The sequence below is a fragment of the Coregonus lavaretus genome (assembly GCF_964263955.1).
Source record: "Coregonus lavaretus genome assembly, chromosome: 12".
In the NCBI taxonomy this organism is placed as follows: Eukaryota; Metazoa; Chordata; class Actinopteri; order Salmoniformes; family Salmonidae; genus Coregonus; species Coregonus lavaretus.
Genome location: NC_139999.1, coordinates 18,856,118 through 18,880,637, shown reverse-complemented (window position 1 = coordinate 18,880,637; position 24,520 = coordinate 18,856,118). Strand labels below are relative to the sequence as shown.

The 24,520-nt window shown below is 46.1% G+C and overlaps 1 protein-coding gene across 1 annotated transcript; it reads right to left on the bottom strand.

Moving 5' to 3' along the window:
• Positions 1 to 1,669: 1,669 nt before the first annotated feature.
• On the bottom strand, positions 1,670 to 13,369 carry gata1a (GATA binding protein 1a). Its single transcript, XM_084172843.1, has 6 exons — positions 13,222 to 13,369; positions 11,451 to 11,687; positions 10,807 to 11,307; positions 3,034 to 3,179; positions 2,761 to 2,886; positions 1,670 to 2,488 (listed from the first exon to the last, which is right to left on the bottom strand). Exons 2-6 carry the CDS (start codon positions 11,662 to 11,664, stop codon positions 2,201 to 2,203), a joined length of 1,275 nt encoding a protein of 424 aa, XP_084028969.1. The 5' UTR covers positions 11,665 to 11,687; positions 13,222 to 13,369; the 3' UTR covers positions 1,670 to 2,200.
• Positions 13,370 to 24,520: the final 11,151 nt, after the last annotated feature.

The following is a 24,520-nucleotide window of genomic DNA, read 5'->3' as shown; positions in this document are numbered from 1 at the left end:
CCCAATGTTCACTGGCTCTTCTTGAAACAGGGTGGTGTGCTCACAAGGCTGAAACAAAATGTTGCATAAATAAAGGTCCTGCATCTCCCTGTGACCGTCATGTCAGTCAAGTGTGGATGCAAGGGTTGTAGAGACAACTATGAAAATGACTGTTTACGTCTAGATCTGGTCCATTTGTCTGGATGTGTGTCCGCAGCTTGTGTAGGTTGAGAGCATTACATGTTTATAAATATATTATTGGGGTAGTGTTGAAAATAAGTTTATGTACAGGAATGGACAGTAATACTGAAGTAAAAATACTTCTAAATGCTGCTCACAAATGTAGCCTTGTTTATGGTCATGCCTCATGAATAGCTTGACAACATAAAAAAATGTTATTTTTGATTAAAAAGTAACTGTTATCATACTGTCATGTATTAGTTTATTATTATAAGTGGATCATTATTACTGTGATAATAAGCCTCCTGTAGCTCAGTTGGTAGAGCATGGCACTTGCAACGCCAGGGTTGTGGGTTCGATTCCCACGGGGGGCCAGTATGAAAAATGTATGCACTCACTAACTGTAAGTCACTCTGGATAAGAGCGCCTGCTAAATGACTAAAATGTAATAATCATTGTTGTTAGATTGATTTGTCTGTTTAGATTGATTAGTCTGTCTATTGTTAGATGAACTATGTTGAAGCATGCATGGGCATTTGGATGAGTACCTGTGTGCACTGCAGAGCCTCTGAGTGAGTAACTGGAGGGGAGTGTGTATGAGTGGCTTTTGGCAGCAGGTGGGTGGTTTAGAGTGTGTGGCTTCAGTGATAAGTTATCAGTAGTCTGACAGCCACTGTACTGAACAACCCCAACCCCACTCCCCACCATGAAACAGAAAAAGAGACACTTTCGAGGTCACAACTTCTACATTACATTGAGCTGTACTTGTCCATACCAATCTGTACATATAGCAGTCAGAATTTTGTCTAGTTCAGCCATGATACATTTTACATAAAATAAAATAAAAATCGTCATTTAGCAGATGCTTTTATCCAGAGCGACTTACAGTTAGATATTAGCACATTATATTGATTTGAACATATTTATTTAGTCTGTAAGCTGATTGTAATCAGTATATCAAACTGTCATATCATATTTGTTTCTGATTCATTACAAAGCAAGTTATGTTTGTTGTTAATACATGACCTTTGCGTTCACGCACCATAGCAAATTGTGTCATGCATGAAACACAATGAGCATGCAGGTGTTTGTGTGGAAAACTGTGTGTGCCCATGGTGTGTGTGTGTGTGTGTGTGTGTGTGTGTGCATGTGTAATTTTTTGTTGACCTAACGGTAGGTAATGCCACATCAATCTCAATTTAGAACCTGGCACAAGTTCCTCACTTGAGTTAAATGTTTTGTCACTTTCCCGCAGCTTAATGGAAAACCAAGGATTTGCATGTCTGGTGCTTCCAAACCAATTCCACTGTCAGAGTCCTTACCCCAACAGAACCTGGACAAAGACACCATTATACCTCAGCAAGTGAGAGTACAATGCCACTACAGTGAGACTCACTGCAGCACCTGAAACAGTGCAGATAATTTAAATACCATTTACACATTGAAAACGACAAACTTGTGCCTAAAACCCAGGTATTTGTTTAGTAAATAACCAGAAATAGTATAGAAATCTTCTTAATATTACCATTCATGTTTTATTGTTTATGTGGAGCTTGTAAGAAATGACAAATATAGAAATATAGCAAATACAAAACAATTTCATATTTTAATGCCCTTTCACATGTCTACTAAAATCATAAACATTTGAAAAGGGATATGGCAACTGTAGTCGGTGCGTATTTACAAAATACAGCTACAAGTTCATACCAGTGTTAGCCATATCAATGATCACAGTGGGATGTTTAAACTTTCCTTTTATTGTTTTACTTTTCATAAACATAGAATATGCCTTTTACAAAATACAGTCAAATTCTTCCATACAAGTTTTTCTTTTTTGATCTTGTAAAAATGTGCCACCATATTATGTCCAGTATTTAGACAAGATCAACTTCACACACAAAATTGGTTAGCAAAGAAGTATAAATGCATTTATATACAGGGCATCCATTGCTACAAAGAAGCTTTTCCTCAGTAGGCTACTTTGTGTCTGTATGCTCTGTATGTTGCTGCCTTTATGGGTCTGCATATGCTCAGGTCTGTTTCACACCAGAGTGGGCACCATGGCAGTGTTTGGGTGTTGGGTGTAGGACAGGTTGGCAGACGGGTGCAGGCTGGAGTGTGGGGGGAGGAAGTGAGGGGTGTGGCTATAGGAGAGCAGTGACCCTGGGCCCAGGGAGTAAGGGCCTCCGTGGTAATCGAGGGTGGGACCCTGTGAAAGGTCAGGGTATTGCTCTAACATGGCACTCATCTTGCCCTTCTTGTTCTTGTTGGACACTTTACGGTTTCGTGTTTGGATACCGTCTTTCTTCATAGTAAGGGGTCTGTTGACCTGTGAAAAGAGAAGTGTGCCTTTACTTCATATACATAAGTTAGTACATTCCCTTTCTCCATTATTACCCTGATACTACTATACTACAGGAGGTAGATCTAATACAAACTGTGTACCCACTGGACCCGCTATTGTGGTTCAATGACTAGGGTTCAGTAGCTTGGAGTTGTGTGGGTTTTGTATTTTTAACCAGTGAGGGGGTGCTAGCTAGAAGCTGGTAATAGTAGCTCTGTAGCAGTCAGTGTATCAGTGTATCTTGTTCATTGACTCACGTTGTGCAGCTTGAAGTAGAGTCCACAGGCGTTGCACACGGGCTCACCGCTGGCGTTCCGTCTCCACAGTGTGGTGGTGCTTGTGTGACAGTTGGCACATTGTGTCCCGGCCCGCTTGCTGACAATCTGAAACAGAGAGAGAGGAAGGTAAGTCAATTATGTGGATGAAAGGTGAGTTCCAATGTTCATTTGTTTTTCAATCAATAAATTGGCATGTCAACACAATAGAATTTATAACTGATTATCTTATCCAATTCTTATGCCATATCATACCAGTCTTTTCTTTGGCCGGATCAGGGGACGGTTCTGGCCATTCATCTTGTGGTAAAGCCCACAGGCGTTACACAGGTAGTGTCCTGTCCCATCTCGACGCCATAGAGGGGTGTTAGTGGCTCCGCAGTTGACGCACTCCCTGGCCTCTGCCACCAATCAAAAACACACTACATCAGTCTCCTACTGTTCATCTGTTCCCAAAGAATCATCTGAAATCCCAAAGGATGTTCAGAGGAAAGCAGGGGCGGATTGGCCATCTGGCAATTCTGGCAAATGCCTATTGGAATTGACCATTTTTAGTTGGGTGGGCTGGTTGAAATTGATACACACACACAAAAAAACAAAGAAACAATATAAAAATAAAACAATGAAAAAAGTTAACATGGCTGGAGGCCCATGGGCCTGTTGCGCAATTTCTGTTATACTAATGTAAACTGAACAAAAATATAAACGCAACATGTGAAGTGTTGGTCCCATGTTTCATGAGCTGAAATAAAAGATCCCAGAAATGTTCATTATGCACAAAAAGCTTATTTCTCTCAAATTTGGTGCACACATTTGTTTACCTCTCCATTAGTGAGCATTTCTCCTTTACCAAGATAATCCATCCACCTGACAGGTGTGGCATATCAAGAAACAGATTAAACAGCATGATCATTACACAGGTGCACCTTGTGCTGGGGACAATAAAAGGCCACTCTAAAATGTACAATTTTGTCACACAACACAATGCCACAGATGTCTCAAGGTTTGAGGGAGTGTGCGATTGGCATGCTGACTGCAGGAATGTCCACCAAAGCTGTTGCCAGATAATTGAATGTTCATTTCTCTATCATAAACCACCTCCAACGTTGTTTTAGAGAATTTGGCAGTACGTCCAACCGGCCTCACAACCGAGGCCACATGTAACCACGCCAGCCCAGGACCTCCACATCCGGCTTCTTCACCTGCAGGATCGTCTGAGACCAGCCACCCAGACAGCTGATGAAACTGAGGAGTATTTCTGTCTGTAATAAAGCCCTTTTGTGGGGAAAAAACTCATTCTGATTGGCTGGGCCTGGCTCCCCAGTGAGTGGGCCTGGCTCGTAAGTGGGTGGGCCTATGCCCTCCCAGGCCCACCCATGGCTGTGACCCTGCCCAGTCATGTGAAATCCATAGATTAGGGCCTAATTAATTTATTACAATTGACTGATTTCCTTATGTGAACTGTAACTCAGTAAAATCGTTGAAATTGTTACATGTTGCGTTTATCTTTTTGTTCAGTATATAATGAGCCTTTGGCTCTGTCATCAGTTAGACAGCAAAGATCATGGATGGTAAAAAACGGAAAGAGCTCCTATAAACGTAGAAAGAGCACATTCTACATTGTCACCTCAATCAAAACGTCCTCTTTTTTTGGGAGGCTAAAACCATGATTTAGTCAAACAGTAAAGTGCATTATGCTCATGATTCCTGTAATAAAAGTGTCTGCTCTGCCCCTGTGCCTGTGCACTCACTGAGGCCTACTGCTGTGATGAGTGAGCCACTCTCCTCTCCCCCCATGCACTTGAGAGAAAAATGTGTTCTGATTGTATAACATTTCAAAATGCAATTGCGGGAAAAACACAGCTTTAGAAGCTTCGTTCCCTTGTCCCTGTCGAAGAGCGGAGGGTCTCAGCTTTCTGTAGGTATAATTGTTATTTCTCAACTCTGAATATTCAGCTCAATAGCAACTATTTTACAACCAAGATATTTGGTATGGCTTTGAGATATTGAGTAGAATGCAAGAGAAATGCGCTCCGGCCATTGTTTAGGGCATAGGCCTATAGGTCTCATTGGTAGGGCTGTTAAGGTGACCATATTACCACCACACAGTCAAATTCCACATGACCGTTTAATCACCGTAACTAGGCTTCTCCAAGCTCTGATGCTGCTGATGGTCATTAGTAGCCTACCAAACTTGATAACTGTCGGGTACTCAGCACTCTATTGTCCCTCTAGTCACTGACATCAATGCAAATGTTTTCGAAAATCAAATCAAACACTTCATGAGAGCCCATGAGCTCATGTTGCGCAACATTTCTATAGGCTAATGCAATTGCGTGAGAAAACAGAGTTTTGATTGTCTCTATTAAAAAGAGGATCCCATCAGCTTTTCTATAGGCTAGGCCTATTATATTTATTTATAAACTTTTCTAATATTAAGCACATTGCTTCGCTTTACAATAGGAGTATAGCCTACCTGTAGCCTACCTGTAGCCTACCTGTAGTATAGTGGTCCTCTGTAGCTCAGCTGGTAGAGCACGGCGCTTGTAACGCCAAGGTAGTGGGTTCGATCCCCGGGACCACACATACACAAAAAAAAAATGTATGCACGCATGACTGTAAGTCGCTTTGGATAAAAGCGTCTGCTAAATGGCATATTATATAATATACCTGGCTGGCATGAAAATGCACCTTTATAATGCTGCACTTATAATATGAAGAAATAGTTTATCAACATTTTAAACTAAACGTTCTGATCTGTTGCATCAGCCTCATTGCTTTTAAAAGATTTTTTGATGTGAGTGGTTGTATTAATTTGGGATCTATCGCATCCTACAACTGTCCCAGAGTATGTTTGGAATATTTATTTATTGCACAGAAGGACAATAGAATAGGTCAACTTCTGTACGATGGGGGATAGTAGATTGACATGGGCTAGTGCTTTTGCTGTTTGTTAGGCCTACTCATCTTGTTGGCTGACGAAAAGTAGGCTACATTTGGACAGTTCTTCTAACATCTTCAATATGCGCCTCGGAATTTGATAAGATGGACGTGCGCAGTTGCATCCCCGATGTGCCTGTCTTCACTTGTAGCCTACTTCTTAGATGAGAGAAGGACCTGATCACGTGACAGGCCTTGGCTAATAAGAATTGAGATATCTGAGAGAGCCATATGAGTGAGAGGTGCTTCGGAGCACAGCAGCCAAGAGAAGGGAATTATAATTACACTGAACAAAAATGTAAATGCAACATGCAGCTATTTTAAATATTTTACTGAGTTACAGTTCAAATAAGGAAATCAGTCAATTTAAATAAATTCATTAGTCCCTACTCTATGGATTTCACATGACTGGAAATACAGATATGCATCGGTTGGTCACAGATACCTTAAAAGAAAGTAGGGTGACTCATGGATCAGAAAACCAGTCATTATCTGGTGTGACCACCATTTGCCTCAAGCAGCGCGACAAATCTCCTTCGCATAAAGTTGATCAGCTGTTGATTGTGGCCTGTGGAATGTTGTTCCACTCCTCTTCAATGGCTGTGCGAAGTTGCTGGATATTTGCGTGAACTGGAACACACTGTCATACACGTCGATCCAGAGCATCCCAAACATGCTCAATGGGTGACATGTCTGGTGAGTATGCAGGACATGGAAGAACTGGGAAATGTTCAGCTTACAGGCATTGTGTACAGATCCTTGTGACATGGGGGCGTGCATTATTATGCTGAAACATGAGGTGATGGCACCGGATGAATGGCACGACAATGGGCCTCATCATCTCAAATCAAATCAAATCAAATCAAATTTTATTGGCCACATGCGCCGAACACAACAGGTGCAGACATTACAGTGAAATGCTTACTTACAGCCCTTAACCAACGGTGCATTTATTTTTAATAAAAAAGCAAAATAAAACAACAACAAAAAAGTGTTGAGAAAAAAAGAGCAGAAGTAAAATAAAATAACAGTAGGGAGGCTATATATACAGGGGGGTACCGGTGCAGAGTCAATGTGCGGGGGCACCGGCTAGTTGAGGTAGTTGAAGTAATATGTACATGTGGGTAGAGTTAAAGTGACTATGCATCAATAATTAACAGAGTAGCAGCAGCGTAAAAAGATGGGGTGGGGGGTCAGTGCAAATAGTCCGGGTAGCAATGATTAGCTGTTCAGGAGTCTTATGGCTTGGGGGTAGAAGCTGTTGAGAAATCTTTTGGACCTAGACTTGGCACTCCGGTACCGCTTGCCATGCGGTAGCAGAGAGAACAGTCTATGACTAGGGTGGCTGGAGTCTTTGACAATTTTGAGGGTCTTCCTCTGACACCGCCTGGTATAGAGGTCCTGGATGGCAGGAAGCTTGGCCCCAGTGATGTACTGGGCCGTACGCACTACCCTCTGTAGTGCCTTGCGGTCGGAGGCCAAGCAGTTGCCATACCAGGTGGTGATGCAACCAGTCAGGATGCTCTCGATGGTGCAGCTGTATAATTTTTTGAGGATCTGAGGACCCATGCCGAATCTTTTCAGTCTCCTGAGGGGGAATAGGCTTTGTTGTGCCCTCTTCACGACTGTCTTGGTGTGTTTGGACTATGATAGTTCGTTGGTGATGTGGACACCAAGGAACTTGAAGCTCTCAACCTATTCCACTACAGCCCCGTCGATGAGAATGGGGGCGTGCTCAGTCCTCTTTTTTTTCCTGTAGTCCACAATCATCTCCTTTGTCTTGGTCACGTTGAGGGAGAGGTTGTTATCTTGGCACCACACGGCCAGGTCTCTGACCTCCTCCCTATAGGCTGTCTCATCGTTGTCGGTGATCAGGCCTACCACTGTTGTGTCGTCGGCAAACTTAATGATGGTGTTGGAATCGTGCCTGGCCATGCAGTCATGGGTGAACAGGGAGTACTGGAGGGGACTGAGCACGCACCCCTGAGGGGCCCCCGTGTTGAGGATCAGTGTGGCAGATGTGTTGTTACCTACCCTTACCACCTGGGGGCGGCCCGTCAGGAAGTCCAGGATCCAGTTTCAGAGGGAGGTGTTTAGTTCCAGGATCCTTAGCTTAGTGATGAGCTTTGAGGGCACTATGGTGTTGATGCTGAGCTGTAGTCAATGAATAGCATTCTCACGTAGGTGTTCATCTTGTCCAAGGGAGGAAAGGGCAGTGTGGAGTGCAATAGAGATTGCATCATCTGTGGATCTGTTGGGGCGGTATGCAAATTGGAGTGGGTCTAGGGTTTCTGGGATAATGGTGTTGATGTGAGCCATGACCAGCCTTTCAAAGCACTTCATGGCTACAGACGTCAGTGCTACGGGTCGGTAGTCATTTAGGCAGGTTATCTTAGTGTCCTTGGGCACGGGACTATGGTGGTCTGCTTGAAACATGTTGGTATTACAGACTCAGTCAGGGACATGTTGAAAATGTCAGTGAAGACACTTGCCAGTTGGTCAGCACATGCTCGGAGTACACGTCCTGGTAATCCGTCTGGCCCTGCGGCCTTGTGAATGTTGACCTGCTTAAAAGTCTTACTCACAACGGCTACGGAGAGCGTGATCACATAGTCATCCAGAACAGCTGGTGCTCTCATGCATGCTTCAGTGTTGCTTGCCTCGAAGCGAGCATAGAAGTGGTTTAGCTCATCTGGTAGGCTTGTGTCACTGGGAAGCTTGCGGCTGTGCTTCCCTTTGTAGTCTGTAATAGTTTTCAAGCCCTGCCACATCCGACGAGCGTCAGAGCCGGTGTAGTATGATTCAATCTTAGTCCTGTATTGACTCTTTGCCTGTTTGATGGTTCGTCGGAGGGCATAGCGGGATTTCTTATAAGCGTCCGGGTTAGAGTCCCGCTCCTTGAAAGCGGCAGCTCTACCCTTTAGCTCAGTGCGGATGTTTCCTGTAATCCATGGCTTCTGGTTGGGGTATGTACGTACGGTCACTGTGGGGACGACATCATCGATGCACTTATTGATGAAGCCAGTGACTGATGTGGTGTTCTCGCCATGGTATCTCTGTGCATTCAAACTGCCATCGATAAAATGCAACTGTGTTCATTGTTCGTAGCTTATGCCTGCCCATACCATAACCCCACTGCCACCATGGGGCACTCTGTTCACAACGTTGACATCAGCAAACCGCTCACCCACATGACGCCATACACGCTGTCTGCCATCTGCCCAATACAGTTGAAACTGGGATTCATCCATGAAGAACACACTTCTCCAGCGTGCCAGTGGCCATCGAAGGTGAGCATTTTCCCACTGAAGTCGGTTACGAGGCCGAACTGCAGTCATGTCAAGACCCTGGGGAGGACGACAAACCAGTCTCCTGACAGTTTGTGCAAAACTTATTCGGTTGTGCAAACCCACAGTTTAGTCAGCTGTCCGGGTGGCTGGTCTCAGACGATCCCGCAGGTGAAGAAGCCGGATGTGGAGGTCCTGGGCTGGCGTGGTTACACATGGTCTGCGGTTGTGAGGCCGGTTGGACGTACTGCCAAATTCTCTAAAACAACATTGGAGGCGGTTTATGGTAGAGAAATTAACATTAAAGTCTCTGGCAACAGCTCTGGTGCACATTCCTGCAGTCAGCATGCCAATTGCACGCTCCCTCAAAACTTGAGACATCTGTGGCATTGTATTGTGTGACAAAACTGCACATTTTAGCATGGGCTTTTATTGTTCACAGCACAAGGTGCACCTGTGTAATGATCATGCTGTTTAATCAGCTTCTTGATATGCCACACCTGTCAGGTGGATGGATTATCTTGGTAAAGGAGAAATGATCACTACCAGGGATGAAAACAAATTTGTGTAAAACATTTGAGAGAAATAAGCTTTTAGTGCGTATGGAACATTTCGGGGATCTTTTATTTCAGCTCATGAAACATGGGACCAACACTTTACATGTTGCATTTATATTTTTGTTCAGTGTATTATATTCAGCCCAATGGCACAGCGGCCACTTTGGCCGCAAAAGGCATGGATTTTTTAGGGGGCATTACGGCCACACAAGGGGGATGCCGCCGGGAAATTTGAGGCCTGGTGAGAATATTATCAAGTCCTTGTCAAATTGTAAATGAGAGACAGTCTGCACAATAAACAAATCAGAGCTCATGCCTTTCATGCAACTTTTTTCAAATCATCATTAGAGTCACATCATGCAGCCTTATAATGTATTAAAAATCAAAACATATAGCCCAACGTTTGTATCACAGCTAAAGTTGCATAAATAACTCTAAATTAAGCATATAGGAGGACCTGTTTCTTTGTTAACGCTCAACACAGAATAGCTGCATGTGCGCACTTCCTTGGAAACCTTTTGGAGAAAATATCCTTTCTATTTTATTCAGCTATGTTCAATTGTATTCTTCATACTATAAAATAATTAAAAAGAATGCCACGGAATTCTAAGTAAATCTTGTCTGCTAAATTAACTAGTGTAGCCCACAGCCATATGGCATAGCCATATCAGGGTCTAACATAAGGACAACTCAGAGTATGCTATTCTGTTCTTCTGAAATAGACTACATTTTCTTCATATCATGTTTATTTAAACCTGTCTAAAATAAATAATGGATATATTGTGATGGTGTAGGCTATATTAAATGGATGTATTATACTTTTTTATGTAGATGTTCCAAAGGTCTGCATCAGTGACTTTTAGGCTGTGCATGGAAGCCAGGAGATGCTAAACGTGTTAATGTTAATTAACTGTAAATTACTGTGAGACCGGCAGTTATTTGCTTGACAGTCACCGGCTGACAAAATGTAATGACCGCCACAGCCCTAGGTAGTAGCCTACAACTGCAAAGTTTTTATAGGACATTACATTTACTATTGGATGAATACATGGCTACTAGCAGTGGGTATTATATTTAGAGTTAGTGATCTAGTTAATGTGTTTTGAGTTTCTACTTCCTCAGGTATTGAACCCCAAATTAATTAGCCTACGATATTAGTTAGTGCGCATAAATATGTATGTAATTAATTCATCTCTACTCAACCCCCCAAAAATCAGGAAATTCTGGAGTCCTATTTTGCTCACCTGGTGGGGACAGCCTCATCTTATTACGTAGTTTGGGGGAGTAAGAGGAGGGGCTCATCCATGCCCCTGGAGAGTAGAGGCCTGCTGTACTGTAGTCCTGTGGAGAGGTTATGTACGAGCTGTAGGGGCCCAGCATGTGCGAGTGGGAGTGGGGAGATGGTGTGTACACACCCCCAGCAGCTGAAGTCAGATTCAGAAAACTGCTTCCACCACCTCCCCCTAAAGGACTCAAGCGCTCGGCCTTCAAGGCCTCCTGAAGCCTGGGACTTTCCTTGCCATCCCTGCCTGGAGAGGAGTACCCATCTCTGCAGGAAAACGAGGATGTGGCGCTGGAGGCATAAAGGGAGGTTGGGGTGTGTGGGTGCAGTGGAGTCTTGGTGAAAGGGTTGCTGGTCCAGGTAGAGGTTGATGGGTTGTAAGGAGAGCTCAGAGAGGGGCTGCCAGGCCCTTCCAGCCATTGGAGGTTGCTTGGGAGAGAGGGCGAGGAGTACACCTGGCGAACTGTACGAGAGAGATACAATAGAAGGGCATAATTTGAGTCCCTCATTACAAATGTTTTTGATTATTTTATATTCAATGTTAATTTAGACTCTGAAAGGTCAACATAAAAGTTTTAAAGTTATGTTAGGTTCCACACTGCTGACCTGAGCTGTGTCTGTAGGCTAATGGAGCCCTGCTGTGACTGGGGTTGGAGAAGTAGGAGGGCATGCTGGTGAAATCAGTCTCATGGTTGGAGAAGAAAGGCTCTCCCTCTTCTCCTGGAGGTAGTAAACCAGGCTCTGAGGAGAAGCTGGCCAGGGGATCAGAGCTGAGCAGAGCCGGAGACACCCAGTGAGACTGTTCAGAGGAATCCTCCATGCTTATAGAGATAACCACTGACTCTGAAACAACAGAAAGGATTTGGAGAAATCTGTCATTCCTAGGGAGTCCCAGGGAATAGATCTAGATGGGAACTGATTGGACCTATAGCAACAACCAGACAGGACCAGCATCTCAGTAGGCTGATGTGATTTACATTCAAGTGTTTACAAATAATGTTGTTTGTGTGGATGCCATTTTAAAGAAATCCATGTAACTTCAAGACATGATGGTCACTCGACAGCAGCAGTTCTCTTCTAATTTCCCTTTCAAGAATCCTCATTTGCCTGTGGCTGAAAGTAGACCCTAATAATATATAAGCCTATCTGAAATTACAAAGAGCGAACAAATGTTTGCTTACTACAACAAATTACCTTTATAGAAATTAATATTATACGTTTTGTAAAAACAGAATATGAGAGCAACGTCCCTGGGCTAAAACATTGAGTTCTTCTAAGGAAAAAGCAAATAAAAATTGTAATAATTAAATTGAAAACAGTTCCATGGAAATAATCTGTTTATAGATGTTCAGCACTTGCATGGTGCTGGTGCTTAGATAATTTGATATAGTTCAGTGATAATTTTGTTGCAGCCGGTCGCGGCCGGCTACGACAGAGTGGCACAGCTAGCACTGCGATGCAGTGCCTTAGACCACTGCGCCACTCGGGAGACTAAGTGCATGGTGTACAGTAGTTAATAATAGAGACAATGTTGTACCATATCTTTATTCACTTGTGATAAGGGGCAAGAGGAGCCTGATAGGGTCTGATAGAGTCTGAGAAAATCAGATAGAGTACATTATTGTCATACTAAATATACCTAGCACCAGTGATATGACGGAATAAATAATCTCATCTGATTAATAGAAATCTATTGTCACACAATTACTGCTGACTAACAGCCAATGGACCATAGAAAACCACTGTCATGGAACTTCTCGTAATAAAACAATTGTGCAGAATAAATCAATGCTATCACTGCAACAACAACAACAAAACTATTTGCCCAAATAATAACATTAGGAAAATAGTGAAATGTCACTGTAAATTTGCAATGGTATAGCAGAACAAGTTTTACTCTCGTTGTATACCAGCCGTTATGGCAAAAATAAATAGATGTCAAAATTGTAAAGTAAAATAGTTACAATTAAAATGTTAATTAATTTAATGAAAATGCTTTATGCTAAATTAACATTCAACTCAAATTATTAATCAAACTAGATGAAGATAATTAACATACTAACAATAAAAACATTATGAGCAATAAAGACCTATGTTGATAAGTGTACACTTGTCTGGGTATAAATAATTAAACCATACCCTCCTTTACTGTAACTGTAGTTAAGTTTAAGAACTTTATCTAAAGAGGTCATTGCCACTTACCACTTTTATCTCACATAGTGTTGCAGCCAATCAAACAACTAATGGTCTAGAGTAATGCAGAACACTAACTTCCACAGGTTCCAGTTTCACACCATTACACTTGTGATCATCCACTGTCACGCAGGCTGATAGTGTGTACAGTGGCACTATAATGTGACAGAAAAGCTGCACCTACCTGAGGTCCCTATGAGGAGTGAATGTCAAAGGTGAGTAGAGTATGGCCGCAGTATAGGATACCCAGCTAGGTGAAATATTGAGAGATCGTACAGCCTGAGGTTTCAGTGTCTGTATCTGTGTCTGTGTGGGCAAATCTCCAGAAGACTAACTGAGGTCTAGAACCCCTCGATAAACTGACTGAGATTAAGGTTAGAAAGGGAGCGATGGGAGGGGTTGGGGATAACCTTTTTGAAAGACACACCTCCTTGTCCTGCTATACCAAGAGACATCTAATTTGTATGTTAGGGTAGACTCACTATAGTCAGTCCCAATTTGAAATTGTCAGCAAATGTATCAACACCCAGAAACTCCTTATTATGATCATTATTTACCTCTATGTTATTGACAGGAATGGTAAACATTAACAATTTGTTTTTGTTTTTATATGATTCCATTTATGTCATGGCACTGTTGTATAAAAAAGGGGAGTTGACGGGTATTAATGTGACTTGTGTCAGTTATATCTGGACTAGCCGACTAACCTCAGCTCCACGATTTACAATGGATTTGAGCTGCAACTAGTGTGGGGGGACTGGAGCTCCAACGTCAAAAACAATGTATTTCAGCACCCCAACAATAGACTGTCATTTTATGTTTGGTCAGAGCTCCAGTTCTCCCACACTAGTCGCCGCTCAATTCCATCGTAAATCGTGGGGTTGAGTTTGGTCGGCTATATCTGGACCAATGTCTTGGACTAATAAAATATGCAAGTCATAATTTCACTCTCCATTGGAATTTTGCGCTGTGGAATTCTTCTCAGTATCTGCTCCTGAATTACAATATTTATTGAGTAATGCAGCCAGCTTGCAGCAGGGACTCTTTTTGTCTGTTGATGAATATGCATACAACGCTGATAAGACCAGACCCACATCGTAAAAAGGAGAGATGGGCATTTTAACAAAATAAATAAAAAATGCAAAGAATACATTTCTCTGTGGTTCAGCACAGCTTAGAGTGGAGGACAGTAATGCAAATTGGGAGAGGTGCTGCAATCATGGATAGAGATATGGTCTGGACACAGGCAGGCTTCAGACAGGCCTCATTCTGTCACAATCATTTGGTAGTCAAAGCATCCTCGACTTTCCTCCTCCTTTGTTCATTTACAGTTTTCATGGAAATTAGGAGAGAGTTAGAGAGAAGTGAACCCTTTCATTGCACAAGAAACACATCATACTGTAGCTCACTGCCTGTAACTGTCTTTTTCATGTGGAAATGTAAGATAATTTACATGAACAACTGCTGTTTCGTCCCTGTTCCTATCATGGTGATAGAGAGCATTAAAATGCACAATATTCAAATTCTAACAATCCAGAGGAACTATATCTGTTGATGAATTAAGCATTCAATCTTAAGTCGGAGAGATGATTTTGAGGCTTATGGCTCACTCAAAGAAAGAAAAGACGAAGACGAGAGAGAGAGAGGATGAGGGCCTGACTGTGTACAGCTGGGTTTGTGTGAGGAGAGGAGAGTGGTGGAGAGCGGTGGCGAGGGATGTGGCTGGTGGCAGTCTGTCAGTGAGCTGCTTGTCTCTGATAAGAGGTTATCAAGATGAAAGGGGGTGGCCGGGAATTACAGGCCTAACACTGTCACCCAGCAGACACAGAGGAACATACAGTAGGTGTTATACTTATGATAAAATGTTCATGCTATTCTACTGAGACATTTACTTTATGTTCGTATTCTTATCTTTTATTTTTTCTTACTGTTGTTGAATTGTCGAGAAGGAACCTGCAAGTAAGCATTTCGTTTACCATGTGTTTCCTGTACATACGACCAATAAAAGCCATGCCACTCTTAATACACAAATGTACATAAGCTAAAAAACACATTTACACACACAAATATACATCTCTGTCTATGCACTGGCACACACACACACACACACACACACACACACACACACACGCACACACAGAGAGAGAGAGAGAGAGAGAGAGAGAGAGAGAGAGAGAGAGAGAGAGAGAGAGAGAGAGAGAGAGAGAGAGAGAGAGAGAGAGAGAGAGAGAGAGAGAGAGAGAGAGAGAGAGAGAGAGAGAGAGAGAGAGAGCGAGAGAGAGAGAGAGAGAGAAAGAGAAAGATATCTGAAACTGACAAAGTACAACCTATAACCTATATTATACAGTTGAGCAGTTCTATGATATGGTTATGACTTGATGATGGGGGGGGTGGCAGGCCAGTGGCCATTGGGGTCAGACCTCCAATTCCCAAGAAACAGTCTTCTGTGTATGCAGTAGTGTTATCTCTACCACACAGAGGCTGCTGAGCCATTCTCAGATACCCCCGTCCCCCGTCCCCCGTCTCTCTCTCTCTCTCTCTCTCTCTCTCTCTCTCTCTCTCTCTCTCTCTCTCTCTCTCTCTCTCTCTCTCTCTCTCTCTCTCTCTCTCTCTCTCTCTCTCTCTCTCTCTCTCTCTCTCTTTCTCTAGCTCTCTGTGCAAGAAAGAAATCTCCTGGTGAATCTACACAGTTATAATGGTAAAAAGACAGATTATTACACAAATAATTTCGATTTTTACTAATGAACTCAATAATGGTCCATAACTTTTTTTTAGGTTTGTTGTAAGTAACAAATTATAGGCTGGAACCACACCCCAACTGTCATAAAACACTGACACACCACAACATATTTGTGTGCAAAGAACTCTAAGCAAGGCTAATGTCAGCACTTGCTTCATCTGATACATGAGAGACAGATATGCATGTCTTACACAGGCCCTGGAAGAGAAGAGAACAGCTTAGCAACAGCCAAAGATCATATTCATAGAGCTTTGATTTTTATATATTTTATTCAGCAATAGGAAAATAACAAAAATATGTTTTAACATTTTTCACTGCCATCTTTGTCCCTTTCTTTGTAGTTCTCACAGTAATAATTGTTATTCTAAATATAAAAATCAGAACAACAAAGATTTGTTCTACTGTTGCAAGTGCTTGAAATACCATAAAATACCTTTACTGTCTAAATGTATCTTTCCTATTGGAAAATATACGTTCTTTGCTATTTGATACTCTGACAGCCCATTCTTTTGCATTATGATAATGAAATCAAATGTTGAACATATTTATCAAAAGTAAGATCAACTCTTGAGTGTATTAATATATGATATAAGATCTGAATTGATCATGGCATGGTAATGGTGGTTATGGTGACTATCATCACACCTTGGAAGAGTGAGAGCTGATAGAACCCTAGCAGGATTCCTAAAATCCTTGAGTAGGCCTGGTAGGATGTATAACATCATATGACCACCCTCTGGTGGTGGAAATGTTTCAGTAGCTGAGGTTCATTCATTTCAAGTGGAGTGTCTTCATTCAATGTGAATAATAAGATACCTTTCATATAATTGGATCAGTTGTTCAGGCACTTTCCAAGATGCAAGGCTTCTTGCTTTCTGCGCTGGGAGGGGATTGCGTGCACCGCAGTGAATGCAATATTGAAATGTTTTATAGCCTATTTTTCAAGAAACTTGGCACAAATGGTTCAAGTCTATAACCAGCTGAATAAATAAATCTGTTGTAAAATGTATTTTAATGTTTTTATTTTATTTATTATAATGTATATTACTGCCTTAATTTTTGCTGGACCCCAGGAAGAGTAGCTACTGCTTTGGCAAGAACTAATGGGGATCCATAATTGTCACGCCCTGACTCTGGGGACTCGTTGTCACGAATTCCGCCGAGACTGCTCCTCCTCCTTGTTCGGGCAGGCTTCGACGTTCGTCGTCCCCGGAGTACTAGCTGCTACCGCTTGATGTTCTCTATGTTTGTTTGGTTTTGTCTTGTTGGTGCACCTGTTTCGTCTTATGTATTGATTATGTCACCTATAAGTTTCCTTTGGTTTTGTTTGCAGTTGTGTGTTGTTGTCCGCCTGTCCGTTGGTGAATCTTTATTGTGCTCTAGTTGTTAGTGTTTTTACGCACTGTTTGCGTAATCGCTCGCCTCGTGTTTGAGGCCCGTTATTTTTGTTATTGTCTGTGTGACAATTAAAGTCGTTTCGACTAAGCTTCTGTGTCCAACACCGCATCCACATCAGCTCGTGACAGAACAACACACCATACTATGGAGTCAGCAGGAGCAGCGGCGGCGACCGAGTCGCTGGAGGATCGGGTCAGCTGCCAGGACACCAGGATCCAGCAACTCGGCTCCGCCATGCAGGAGGTGATGAACACCCTGCGCCGATGGGAAAGGAGAGGAGTGCCCACACCTCCTCCTACATTACCACCACCATCGGCCAGCCCCACCAGACCAGCTCCGGAATCCAGTGGGATTCGGCTCTCGCTCCCGAGGGCGTATGATGGCACCGCAGCCGGGTGTCAGGTGTTCCTCCTTCAGGTTGAACTCTACCTGGCCACCATACACCCGGCGCCCTCGGGATACGAGAGCGTTTCCGCCCTCATCTCCTGTCTCTCCGGCAAGGCGTTGGAGTGGGCCAACGCCGAATGGAGGGGAATAGACGCCGCCACCATCAGCTACGCGGAGTTCTCCCGCCGCTTCAGGGCTGTTTTCGATCACCCTCCTGAGGGTAAAGCGGCGGGGGAGCGTCTGTTCCACCTCCGACAGGGGAAGAGGAGCGCACAGGAGTTCGCCCTGGATTTCCGGACTCTAGCGGCGGATGCGGGGTGGAATGAGAGGGCCCTCATCGACCACTATCAGTGTAGCCTGCGTGAGGACGTTCGTCGAGAGCTGGCCTGCAGGGACACCAATCTGTCCTTCGACCAGCTGGTGGACATGTCCATCCGTCTGGATACCCTGCTGGCCACCCGCGGACGTCCCGAGTTGGGGCCGTCCATTCCATCCCCCAGTACCTCCGAGCCGAGCCCTATGGAGCTCGGGGGTGCTGGCGCTAAAGAGAGAAGGAGAGAGAACCCGAGGGGGGCCGTCCCCTGCACCAACTGTGGCCGTGGAGGACACACTGCGGCTAGGTGCTGGGGAGGGTCTCCAGGGAATCGGGGCAACAGGTCGCGCACTGGGGAGTCATTTCAGGTGAGTAGGCGCCCCACTCACCCAGAGCTCTCTGTTGTTCACTTGTGTATACATGTGGTATTTCCTCAGGTTGCATCTCATTCCCAGCATAAGGCGCTAGTCGATTCAGGCGCAGCTGGGAATTTTATTGATCGGAAATGTTGTACTAAGTTAGGGATTTCCCTCCTGCCCGTTGATGCACCCTTCCCTGTCCATGCCCTAGATAGCCGCCCATTGGGATCTGGGTTGATTAGGGAGGTCACAGCGCCACTAAAGATGAAGACGCAGGGGGGTCATGAGGAGATCATTCAGTTGTACCTGATTGACTCTCCTGCGTATCCCGTGGTGCTGGGGCTTCCTTGGTTAATCACCCATGACCCCACCATTTCGTGGCAACAGAGGGCTCTAAAGGAATGGTCTGACCAGTGTGTTGGGCGATGTTTAGGTGTTTCCGTTGGGGCGACCACGGTGGAGAGTCCGAACCAAGTGCCCGCAATGCACATTCCCCCTGAGTATGAGGATTTGGCACTCGTGTTCAGCAAGACGAGGGCGACGCGATTGCCACCTCATAGACAGGGAGATTGTGCAATAAACCTCCAGACAGGTGCGGCACTCCCGCGGAGCCATGTGTATCCTCTGTCTCAAGAGGAGACGGCGGCTATGGAGACATACATAGCTGAGTCCCTGAGACAAGGATACATACGGTCCTCCACTTCCCCTGCGTCCTCGAGTTTCTTTTTTGTGAAGAAGAAGGATGGAGGGTTGCGCCCGTGTATTGATTACCGTAGTCTCAATCAGATCACTGTTAAATACAGTTACCCTCTTCCTCTGATTGCGAGTATGACTGAATCATTGCACGGAGCGCGTTTCTTCACAAAACTGGATCTCAGGAGCGCCTATAACTTGGTGCGCATTAGGGAGGGAGATGAATGGAAGACGGCATTTAGTACCACCTCAGGTCATTATGAGTATCTTGTCATGCCATACGGGTTAATGAATGCTCCTTCAGTCTTCCAATCATTTGTGGACGAGATCTTCCGGGATCTGCATGGGCAGGGTGTGGTAGTGTACATTGACGACATCCTAGTGGACTCTTCTACACGAGCCGAGCATGTAGCCCTGGTGCGCCGAGTGTTGGGTAGGCTGTTGGAGCATGACTTGTATGTCAAGGCAGAGAAATGTCTGTTTTTCCAGGAGTCCATCTCCTTCTTGGGTCATCGGTTGTCCGCGTCAGGGGTGAAGATGGAGATTGACCATGTGTCAGCCATGCGTAACTGGCAAACCCCAACCACTGTTAAAGAGGTGCAGCAGTTTTTGGGTTTTGCCAATTACTACCGGAGGTTTATCCGGGGTTTTGGACAGGTAGCAGCTCCCATTACTTCCCTGCTGAAGGGGGGCCCGGTGCGTTTGCAGTGGTCGGCTGAAGCGGACAGGGCGTTTAGTAAACTGAAGGACCTGTTCACTTCGGCTCCGGTGCTGGCGCACCCGGACCCCGCTTTAGCGTTCCAGGTAGAGGTGGACGCGCCAGAGGCCGGTATTGGGGCAGTACTGTCGCAACGCTCCGGCACGCCTCCTAAGCTCCGTCCCTGCGCTTTTTATTCTAAAAAGCTCAGCCCGGCGGAACGTAATTATGACGTAGGGGACAGGGAGCTGTTAGCCGTGGTTCAAGCCCTAAAGGTGTGGAGGCATTGGCTTGAGGGGGCTCAACACCCTTTTCTCATTCTGACTGACCATCGTAACCTGGAGTACATCCGGGCAGCTAGGAGATTGAACCCTCGTCAGGCTAGGTGGAACATGTTTCTGACCCGGTTAGTTTTTAAGATCACTTACATCCCAGGGTCCCAGAACGGTAAGGCAGACGCCCTGTCCCGGCGGTATGACACAGAGGAGAGGTCCGTTGAGCCCACTCCCATACTGCCGGAGTCTTGTCTGGTAGCACCGGTGGTATGGGAGGTCGATGCGGAAATTGAGCGGGCGTTACGCACCAACCCTACTCCCCCAGAGTGTCCAGTGGGTCGGACGTACGTGCCGCTCGAGGTCCGTGATCGTCTCATTTATTGGGCTCATACGTCACCCTCCTCTGGACATCCAGGTATTGGCCGGACAGTGCACTGCCTTAGTGTTAAGTACTGGTGGCCAACATTGGCTAGGGACGTGAGGGTTTATGTCTCCTCCTGCTCGGTGTGCGCTCAGTGTAAGGCGCCTAGACACCTGCCCAGGGGGAAGTTACAACCCCTGCCCGTTCCACAACGGCCGTGGTCTCACCTCTTGGTGGACTTTGTCACGGACCTTCCCCCCTCTTAGGGGAATACCACTATTCTGGTCGTTGTGGATCGGTTCTCTAAGGCCTGTCGTCTCATCCCAATGCCGGGTCTCCCTACTGCCCTACAGACCGCTGAGGCTTTGTTCACCCACGTCTTCCGGCACTACGGGGTTCCCGAGGATATAGTGTCTGATCGGGGTCCCCAATTCACCTCTAGAGTCTGGAGGGCGTTCATGGAACGCTTGGGGGTCTCGGTTAGCCTTACCTCGGGTTTCCACCCTGAGAGTAATGGGCAGGTGGAGAGAGTGAACCAGGATGTGGGTAGGTTTCTGGGATCATATTGCCACGGCCGGCAGGAGGAGTGGTCGGGGTATATCCCCTGGGCAGAGATGGCTCAGAACTCTCTTCGCCACTCCTCTACTAACCTGACCCCTTTCCAGTGCGTGTTAGGGTATCAGCCGGTTCTGGCACCATGGCATCAGAGCCAGATTGAGGCTCCTGCGGTGGATGAGTGGTTTCGGCGCTCGGAGGAGACGTGGAACGCTGCTCACGTACATCTGCAGTGGGCCATCCGCAGGCAGAAGGCGAGCGCCGATCTCCACCGCAGTGAGGGTCCAGTATACGCACCTGGAGATCGAGTCTGGCTCTCGACTCGAAACCTGCCCCTTCGCCTGCCCTGCCGGAAGCTTGGCCGGCGGTTTGTGGGGCCATTTAAAGTCCTGAGGAGATTGAACGAGGTGTGTTACAAGTTGCAACTGCCTAATGACTATCACATTAACCCCTCATTCCATGTGTCTCTCCTCAGGCCGGTGGTAGCTGGTCCACTCCAGGACAGTGAGATAAGAGAGACCCCTCCGCCCCCACTGGACATCGAGGGGGCTCCGGCGTACTCAGTCCGGTCCATCGTGGATTCGAGACGTCGGATGCGGGGTCTACAATATCTCGTGGAGTGGGAGGGGTACGGTCCGGAGGAACGGTGCTGGGTGCCTAGGAGGGACATTTTAGATCCATCCCTCCTGACTGAGTTCCACCGTAGTCATCCTACGCGCCCTGCTCCACGTCCTCCTGGCCGTCCCCGAGGCCGGGGTCGGCGCACGGCTGGAGCTGCGCGTCAAGGGGGGGGTACTGTCACGAATTCCGCCGAGACTGCTCCTCCTCCTTGTTCGGGCAGGCTTCGGCGTTCGTCGTCCCCGGAGTACTAGCTGCTACCGCTTGATGTTCTCTATGTTTGTTTGGTTTTGTCTTGTTGGTGCACCTGTTTCGTCTTATGTATTGATTATGTCACCTATAAGTTTCCTTTGGTTTTGTTTGCAGTTGTGTGTTGTTGTCCGCCTGTCCGTTGGTGTATTTTTATTGTGCTCTAGTAGTTAGTGTTTTTACGCACTGTTTGCGTAATCGCTCGCCTCATGTGTTTGAGGCCCGTTATTTTTGTTATTGTCTGTGTGACAATTAAAGTCGTTTCGACTAAGCTTCTGTGTCCTGCGCCTGACTCCAACACCACATCCACATCAGCTCGTGACACTCGTATTTGTTGAGTCAGGGTGTGTATTTTCTGTGTATTTGTCTATGTTGTATTTTTCTATGTTTAGTTCTAGTATGTCTAGATCTATGTTTGCCGGTGTGGTTCCCAATCAGAGGCAGCTGTCGCTCGTTGTCTCTGATTGGGGACCATACTTAGGTAGCCTATTGGCAATAGTGGGTTGTGGGATCTTGTTCCGTGTTAAGGTAGGTTGTGTTGTGCTGCCTTGGACTTCACTTCACGGTTCTTTTTGTTTGTTATTTTGTCGTTGTGTTTGATATTTAATAAACATGTACGCATATCACGCTGCGCCTTGGTCCGTCCCGTCTGTAAACGAACGTGACAGAAGATCCCACCAAACGAGGACCAAGCAGCGTGTTCAGGAGCAAACGACGGGAATTCAACAGGAGGTTACATTAGTAGATGTCCTCCTCGGTTGGGGGAGAATTACGGAGGAGGAGGCCGTCCGTTACCGGAAGGCGATGAAGGAGGATGCCCAGGTAGGAGAGGAGAAACGGCGCCAACAGTGCCGATGACGGAGACCCGAGAGGCAACCCCAATAATGTTTTTTTGGGGGGGCACACGGTGTGGATGACGAGGCAGCAGGAGGCCGTTAAAGGGCGGATCTGCAGGTTAGGAGAGGAGGCCACCATGTTACGGGGGCTATTGGTTCAGAGGGAGCAGGAGTTATTCGGTCAGAGGGAGGAACTACAGGAGGCTATAAGGGAGAAGGAAAGTGTAGAGGCACGGCGAGAGGAGCTGGTTAGACAGCAGAAGGAGCGGGGGTTAATAAAGGAACCCAGTCCTGCTCCTCGCACCAAGCAAGTGGTGCGTGTCGCCAGTCCGGTCCGGCCCGTTCCTGCTTCCCGCACTAAGCCAGTGGTGTGTGTTCCCAGTACGGCCCGACCCATTCCTGCCCCTCGCACCAAGCCAGTGGTGCGTGTTCCCAGTACGGCCCGGCCTGTTCCTGCCCCTCGCACCAAGCCAGTGGTGCGCGTCGCCAGCCCGGTCCGGCCTGTTCCTGTCCCTCGCACCAAGCCAGTGGTGCGCGTCGCCAGCCCGGCCTGTTCCTGCCCCTCGCACCAAGCCAGTGGTGCGCGTCGCCAGCCCGGTCCGGCCTGTTCCTGCCCCTCGCACCAAGCCAGTGGTGCGCGTCGCCAGCCCGGCCCGGCCTGTTCCTGCCCCTCGCACCAAGCCAGTGGTGTGCGTCGCCAGCCCGGTCCGGCCTGTTCCTGTCCCTCGCACCAAGCCAGTGGTGCGCGTCGCCAGCCCGGCCCAGCCTGTTCCTGCCCCTCGCACCAAGCCAGTGGTGCGCGTCGCCAGCCCGGTCCGGCCTGTTCCTGCCCCTCGCACCAAGCCAGTGGTGCGCGTCGCCAGCCCGGCCCGGCCTGTTCCTGCCCCTCGCACCAAGCCAGTGGTGCGCGTCGCCAGCCCGGTCCGGCCTGTTCCTGTCCCTCGCACCAAGCCAGTGGTGCGCGTTGCCAGCCCGGCCCGGCCTGTTCCTGCCCCTCGCACCAAGCCAGTGGTGCGCGTCGCCAGCCCGGTCCAGCCAGTGGTACTCATATCACGCTGCGCCTTGGTCCGTCCCGTCTGTAAACGAACGTGACAATAATAAATACAAATACATCAATAAGGGATCATAGCGTTCAACTGGATTCACCTGGTCAGTCTATGTCATGGAAAGAGCAGGTGTTCATAATGTTTTTTACACTCAGTGTATATCAATCAAGTATACTTACAGTAGAGTAACTTCTCAATCACAAATCTAAGGCCAGTGTGAGCCACTGTCTCCTCCTCGGTCAGGTCCATAAAGGTGATGAGGACATGGGCTTTCTTTGTAGGGCTGTGGGACCCCACAGAACGTATATTTTTTAGCCCTCACCCCAGGGATTTGGGCACAGCTTGGACACATTTTTTTGTTGTTGATCCTGACATTTATGAAATTGAGGACAATGTGCATCTTTATAATATGCCAATATGAACACAAAAGCCTAGGCTAATTGTTTAATATCATACTCATACCATCATGTCATATTATGTTAATTATAATTCCAGAATGAGGTAGTAAGTAGAGGGTTATTTTGAACAAGATCAATTAACTGATTAAGAAAGCTGATTCAGTTATTGGAGTTAGTTATTGGCCTCACTCCAGACTCTCTGGAGGTCATGACAGAGCAGAGAACCAGACAGAAACTGGATATCTGTATAGTACTTCCAATGACCATAGGAGTACTTTAAGCAACTGGCTTGTAATGCCAGGTCCGTTTTACCTAATGCAATTGTTTTTGTATTTTATTTATATGACCGTACTTGAGGGGTAGTCTACTTAGACTGTGTTCCTCCATGATTGTAAAATGTTGTAGGCCTATATTTTATTGTATAATTGCTATATATTGATAGTAAATGCTATATATTGGCTGACTAAATAGTATTTAGTCAGCCACCAATTGTGCAAGTTCTCCCACTTAAAAATATGAGAGAGGCCTGTAATTTTCATCATAGGTACACGTCAACTA

Coding starts and splice junctions, on each gene's coding strand:
- gata1a (XM_084172843.1), bottom strand. CDS start 11,664: ATGGAGGATTCCTCTGAACAGTCTCACTGGGTGTCTCCGGCTCTGCTC. Junction 2,887..3,033: donor TCCGGCCAAAGAAAAGACTG/GTATGATATGGC, acceptor TCTCTGTTTCAG/ATTGTCAGCAAGCGGGCCGG. Junction 2,489..2,760: donor TCTACTTCAAGCTGCACAAC/GTGAGTCAATGA, acceptor CTCTTTTCACAG/GTCAACAGACCCCTTACTAT.